This window comes from Chlorella variabilis (genome assembly GCF_000147415.1).
Source record: "Chlorella variabilis unplaced genomic scaffold CHLNCscaffold_33, whole genome shotgun sequence".
In the NCBI taxonomy this organism is placed as follows: Eukaryota; Viridiplantae; Chlorophyta; class Trebouxiophyceae; order Chlorellales; family Chlorellaceae; genus Chlorella; species Chlorella variabilis.
This window is the reverse complement of record NW_005435055.1, coordinates 212282-218921: the sequence shown is the minus strand read 5'-3', so window position 1 is coordinate 218921 and position 6640 is coordinate 212282. Positions and strand designations below refer to the sequence as shown.

Genomic DNA, 6640 nt, shown 5'->3' with positions numbered 1-6640 from the left:
ACACTAGTGAAAGGGCAGTGAAAGGATAGTGAACGGGACACACACAAACCCAAGTGTGATGCTTGCCTGGCTGGGGCGCGCCGCCCGTGTTGCGCCACCAGGTACTGCAGCACGTCCCGTTTCAGGCGCAGGAAGTCGGCGGCACCTGGCAGTACAGCACATCAAGCACACTCCCTTGAATGCAAGAAAATGAGCAGAAGGTGAGGAGAAAGACGGACGTGGTGGTGGGGGCTGCAGTGCGAGGCAAGGATTGCGGCGGCGGCTCGCTGACCTGGCGCCAGCTGGACGTCGCCGTCCACCGTTCCGCGGAACAGGTGCGGGCAGCGGGCTTCCAGGAAGCGCTGAAAGACATTCACCTGCGCTCCGGCCCAGGGAAGCAGCGACCATTTCATAGCTGTGGTGAGACACGAACAGGCCAGCAGGCATGCCGATTGACGGCCCACCACTCCAGTGCCGGAAGATGGGCGGGCACGCATGCCATGCCAGTTGCTGCCCTCACCCTAGAGTCCGCCTTTGCCATGTCGTACAGGTCGGCAGGCAGCGCGTTGCCCTTGCCGCTGGTGGCGGCAGCCAGCAGGGTGGAGGGCGGCGCCCCGCCGCCGGGCCGCTGCTGCAGCTCTTGCAGGCAGCGAAGCTCCAGCTTCCAAACAGGGTCCTGCAGGCAGGCAGGCGGGCAGGCATGCAAGGCACATTTCACACGGGGCCATCTAGTGTTGCGCCGGCCTGACAACAGCACGCTTCGGCGAGCTTTCAGTTGTCTCTAGCTCAGCTGTTATCAGTCGAGCTGCTGCACGGCCGCCGTCCAGCCCAGCTCACCCAACACTCTGCCTCTGACAGCTGGTCGCCTGCCTGCCCTGCGTCGCCGCCAGCTGAGGCAGGCGTCTGCGCCTCCTCCACTTCAGAGCGCCCAGGCGCGGGTCCTGGTGATGCAAGGCCATTCCCCGCCCCAGTGTCTGCAGCGCCACCGGATGCCGCTTCCGCAGCACCGCCGGCGTGTGCAGCAGCACCCCTGCCGCGGCTGCGACTACGGCTGCGGCTCCGCCTGCGGCTGCGCGGGCTGCTGCCGCGCCCTCGGCCCCCAGAGAAGCTGCGACTGCGGCTGCGGGACCTGCTTCTGCTCCTGCTCCTGCTCCTGCTTCTGTTCCTGCTCCTGCTGCTCCAGCTCCTGCTGCGGTGGCGCCCCCCGCTGGCACTCCTGCTCCTGCTCCTGCTCCTGCTCCTGCAGCGGAGCGCCCCGCTGGCGACCAGCTGCAGGTGGCGCTTGTTGATCATCTTCCGCGCCTTCTTCAGCCTGCCCGTGGTGCACAGCCTGGCCAGGACGAAGTTGTGAGGGTGGTCGTCGCCACGAGGGGGGGCATGCGCCTGCAGGAAGAGGAGCCCAGCAAGCACCTTTCAGTGGGGGCACCGGGGGTGCTGCGTGGTTGCTCAAAGCCCTGCGTGCTGGCTGAATGTCCTGCTCCCTGGGAGGTCGGGCCATGTGCGGATGTGGAAAGCAAGGTGGGTGGTATGCCCTGTGGACTGTCAGCAGGGGCCACGCCGGGCCGACCAGCAGCAAGGGCGTGCATGCAGGGTGTGCGTGCATGGTGTGCATGCATGCCCCATATGGTATGTGCAGCTGGGCTCACGAATCGGCAGTCAGGCGCGTTGTGGCAGCCTTTGGGGCTGATGTGCTCGAACATGCACTGCTGTGGGAAGTTGAGCGGGGATGGACTGCCGTGCGGCCTGCGGCACAGCACATGGCGGCCATGAGCCACCAGCGGTGCTGCCGTGGGGCCGCAGCGTAAGTGCCGAGGTATGTGCTCGGGCGGGCGGCCTCCTGCCTTGTTACTGGTGGGCGCTAGCTTGCAAGCCTCAGCCCCGCGGGCGGCAGCGAGGCACAACCTGGGTGCTGGGCGCAAGCTGGTCGCTGGCCGTGCTTCCAAGCAGCGGCGGTACCGCAGCGGTACCACGGGCCCTCACCCCTCAAAGGACCGCAGCTCGACTCGCCCGCAGTGCACCCACACGCAGTCCCCCAGGTGCTCCCTGCAGAAGCGCTCAAAGTCGTGGAATGCCTGCGCACAGCCAGGCAGCATAGCAGTTTGAAGGACTCCGTCTGGCTGAAGGCGCATGTGTGGGTGTGCCACGTCAACACATGTGTATCCATCTGCAACGGCAGCTGCCTGCCAGGCCGGTGTAAATCACAAGGCAGGGCTAACGCAGCAACCCCATGCACTCCAATCACCCTCACCTGCCCTTCCAGCTTTGCTCCCGCCGCAGAGCCCACCACCTTTTGCACATCGCTGCAGCAACAGGAGCAACACCTCGGTCATCGCCAGGTAAGCTCAGGACACGGTATAGAGCAGCGGCAGCCGGTGCAAGGTGCAGGGGAGTAGCAGGCACCAGGATGGATACCATAAGCTGCTTCCATAAGTTGCTTCCACAAGCTGCTTCCATGGCTGGCTGCAGGCGCAAGAGGACATCCACTGCTGGCGGCAGGCGGCCTGCGTGCTGCACCAGGCTCCCGGCGCAGCATGCACAGCGCACCTGGACGCCGCGCGCATCATGGGCTGGCGCTCGAGGTACTGCAGGATGCTGCGCTTGTACTGCAGGAAGCTCTCAGCACCTGCAGCAAGGACGCACCGGCTGGCCCTGGGCCAGCTGCCGCAATGTAGACTACTCCTCCGCAATGAGCAGCAAGACGGCTGTCTCGGGGCTTGGCGGAGGCAGGCAGCAGGGCCCGGCAGCCGGGTTCGGCGTGCGTGCACCCAGTGCTGACCCGGCGCCAGGCGGAAGCCGCCGCCGCCGCACGCAAACAGGTGCGGGCGCATGCGCAGGAAGCGGTTGAGGGCGGCGACGTCGGCTTGCCAGTCCCTGACGGGTGCCCCCCAGGGGCTGGTAAACATGAAGGGAGGCAGCCCGCCCAAGCGGCTCAGCAGCGCGCTGGTCTGCATGCCCCAGCTTACGGCGGTCGGCAGCTGCTGCGCGCAGCGCCACTCCAGGCACCAGACGGGGTCCTGCGGGCGGCAGAGCAGCAGGGGCAGGCTGCCGCGACGCACCAGTCAGCAGTAGCAGCAGCAGGACGAGAAGCAGAGCAGGCCAGAGCGGCACACACGGGGCACCTGCTGGCTGCGCTCACGCAGCCGTGCACCCTGCGCAGCTGCAAGGGGATCCCACGCTCGCCCCAGCAGTGCCGCTACACTCAGGCGAAGCTGCTGCTCAGGCGCAACGCGACCCCTTACCCAGAACTCGCCGCCGGCCCTGGCTCCGCCAGCCGCGACGTGCGCCCCAGCACCAGGCTTGGCTGGCTGCCAGTCGCGCCGCCGGTCCCAGCTACTGCCCCGGAACCGGCTGCGGCTGCGGCTGCGGCTTGCCCCGCCGCGCCTGCGCTCCCTGCGCTGCTGCGACCGCACCCGCTGGCCCTGCGGGGGCTTGGGCTGCGGCTGTAGCTGCGGGAATTGCGCCTCCTGCTCCTGCTCCTGCTCCTGCTCCTGCTGCGACTGCGGCTGCTGCTGCGGCTGCTGCGGCTGCTGCGCCTGCTGCGCCTGCTCCTCCTGCTGCGGCTGCTGCTCCTGCTGCGGCTGCTGCCCCGGCTGCTCCTGCTCCAAGAGCGGCTCCGGCGGTGCCGCCTGCCGCGCTGCCCAGCCCCGCCATACCTCCCACCTCCAGGCGCCTCACGGTGCGAGCCGGGCAGCGGCGGGGTTGGCCGCGCAGCTCCCGCCGGCGGCGGCGTCGTGGCAGCGTGCGGCAGGCGAGCGGCCCCCGCAGCCCAGGGCGCCTGCGAGCTCCTGCTGCTTCCTGGGGTGCTTTCCTCCACCAACAGCTCCTGCCACCCCGTCCAGCCGCCACCCGCGCCGGTCGCGTGCTCCGGCCCTGCTGCCGCCGCCGCCGCCGCACCCCCGGCAGCAGCCCGGCTACCTGCGGGAGCAGCTGGCGCGTCTGCACCATGTGCCTCGGGAGCTTCTGAGGGCTGGCCTACTAGCCCCGCGCTGGTCCCTGCCACTGCCTCATCCGCCGACGTGGATGCTGCTGCCTGCTTGGGTGGCGGCACCTGCCAGAACGCAGCCGCACACACTTCCTCCTCTTCCTCCCCCTGCTCTTGCTCCTCTCGCTCGTCTGCTCCGTCTTCTCCACAGTCTGGAGTGGTCTCTCGCTCCTGCTCAGCCTGATCTGCTCTGGTCTCAGGCTGCTGCTGCTGCGCAAGAGGCTGCAGCTGCTGCGCCGCCAGAGGATGGTGATAGTAGGCGGGCAGCCGTTGCGCTTCGTGCTGCTGCTGGGTGTGCTGCGGCGGCAGCAGCTGCTCGGCCTGTGCCTGCTGCTGCTGCTGCTGCTGCTGCCGCTGCTGCTGGAAGCCAGAGGGCATGCCGGCAAACCTTGGAGGGATGCCGAGGGCATGGCTGCAAAGCATCACGGCGCTGCGCGGTTGAGCGTGCTGCTGTTGTTCATACTCAGTTTGTTGCAAACGTTGCGGCGAAATCAAGTCAGTGTGTGCAGCTGCCTAAGGGAGGGAAGATAACAAAAGAACACGGGGCAGCGTCCGGCCGCACGGAGCGCAGCAGAGCCGCCGCCCTCCGAGAGCAGATTATATCCAGCTCCTCGCCACTCCAGAACCAAGACCAGCGCTGCCCTCCTGGCATCGCCTCTGGTTCACTCCACGTGGTAGCCCTCTGTGACCAGCGCCGTCTTGCTGCCGTACTTGACGGGCTGCCCCGTGCGCGCGTCCACCACGCTCTCCACCTTCACGTCGCAGATGGTGCGCGACGCAGAGAACTCCACCTGCCGAGGTTGCACGCAGCGGCGGAGCAGAGCACAGTGATTGATGTCGCCCACGCTGCCAGGTAATGGCGGCTTCCAGACCCCACCTCGCAGCGCACCTGCATGCTGTACTACCATACGTGCAGCAGTACAGCCACGCAGAACACCAGTGCAGCACCACCCCCTGCCCACCTCGATGGGGAAGAAGGCGTCAGCCTGCGCCGCGGGCACCACAAACTCTGCGCTGCCGGTGCGGTTGGTGTTGTCGATGAGCTCTATGGACCAGACCAGGCACGACTTGCGCATGTCGTACCGCCAGTCGCCGTCGATCTGTGTGGTACAGGTCGGGGGACAGGTAGGGGCAGGCGAGGTGGGGGCGAGGCCAAGGTGCGCATGGTGCGCATGGAGGGGGAGGGAGGTGTGGTGCAGGTGGCGGGGTGCGACGGCGTGGAGGAGCGGCGTTGCGCGAGGGCGGGTGCCGCCATTGCCGGGGCAGTGGCGGTGGTGTTCAAGGGTCTATAGGGGCGGGGCGGGGGCGGGATGGGGGCGGGGCGCCAGGGATCCCTCTCACCTGGTTGACCTGCGGGGTCTGCGCGGAGGAGGGCAGCGGGATGTAGATGTGCACGTTCTGCATGAGGAGGAGAAAAGGCAGAGCACAGGAATGATGAGTAAGAAAGAAAGAAAACAGCAGCAGCAGCGCACGTATGCAGAGGCGTGATGTGCAGCGCCGCCGCGAAGCCCGAAACCGTGTGTAGGGGTGCAGCGGCAGCCACACAGGCTGCAGTCGCGTCCCCGGCCAGCCGCGTTCCCGGCAGCTGCCGCGCACCTGCAGGTCGAACGGCACGGTCGACTCGTACTCGATGTTGACGTACGACTCGCCTGCGGTACGGGAAGGGAGCGGTACCGGTGCAAACATCAGGGGGCAAGGGACAGGGGCGCAGAAAGGGGCAGGCGTCAGCACTTGCGGCAGCCGTCAGGCAGCCAGAAGAGGCGGGGAGCAGCAGCAGCAAACGGCGAGAGGGCAGGCGGGCGGGGCGGGCAGGCGGGGCGCGCACCCCCGGAGATGGATGGCCAGCAGTTGATGGAAAGCGGTACCACCGACTCGTCCCGCGTCTGCAGCCGCCACTTGAGCACGCCCAGGGGGGCTCCCGACGGGAAGGGGCGGCTGGGATCCTTCAGCCCCAGCACGTTGTCGTTGCTGCGGCAGAGGTGTGTGTGTGTGGGGGGTGCAGGGCAGGCGAGGGGCGCGTGGTGTGGGTGGGTGCGCCGCGGGCATGGCGTGGCTCGGCCGTCGGCGGCGGCGGCACACACACGCGGTGCGGGGGGCTGCGGCTGCCGCCGCCGTCGCATGTGCACTCCCCACACATGCACTGCTATGAAGCAGCTGCGCAGCTGTACCGCCGTACCGCACCTGTACCCCGCCTTGTCGATGTTGGGGTGCGTCTTGAACTGGTACCCCTGGGTCGCCCCGCTGGCCAGCTGCACCCGCAGGCAGGCATCGGCCTCGTGCTGGATCTGCGGCACGGGTGGCGAGGCAGGCGGGGACAGGCGCAGGGGGATGGGGTGGTGGGATGAGGGACGCACAGGGGCACAGGGAGGTCAAGCAGGGGCCAGCAATGGGGTGGGGTGGGGATGGCGTGCGGCAGCCACAGCGCAGACTGAGCTGGGCCTCCTGCCGCAGCGGCTATACCCCCGCAGGCTCTTGCCACGGCTGCCCCTTCTCCCACTCTCAGCCCGTCCCACACCTGGCACTAATACCCTGACCAGCCGCCCGCTCCTTGTTCACAAGCCACCCTCGGCCCATCCCACACCTGCCACCTGTCACCACCTAACCAGCCGCCGCCGCTCCCACCCGCCCCCGACCCGGCGCGCACCTGGAGGCTCATGGTGCCCTGCACCTCGCAGTCAT

General features: G+C 68.1%; 1 protein-coding gene across 1 annotated transcript in view; it reads right to left on the bottom strand.

Annotated features, from left to right (window-relative positions):
• Positions 1 to 4623: 4623 nt before the first annotated feature.
• The window catches only part of CHLNCDRAFT_141341 (hypothetical protein), a gene marked incomplete at both ends in the record, with an annotated part of 4568 nt that continues 2551 nt past the window's right edge, over positions 4624 to 6640 (bottom strand). Inside the window, 6 exons of the mRNA XM_005843177.1 lie at positions 4624 to 4752; positions 4924 to 5061; positions 5303 to 5359; positions 5558 to 5610; positions 5787 to 5929; positions 6143 to 6246. Of these exons, the coding sequence (XP_005843239.1) occupies positions 4624 to 4752; positions 4924 to 5061; positions 5303 to 5359; positions 5558 to 5610; positions 5787 to 5929; positions 6143 to 6246 (624 nt within the window). The remainder of the gene's footprint in view (positions 4753 to 4923; positions 5062 to 5302; positions 5360 to 5557; positions 5611 to 5786; positions 5930 to 6142; positions 6247 to 6640) is intronic.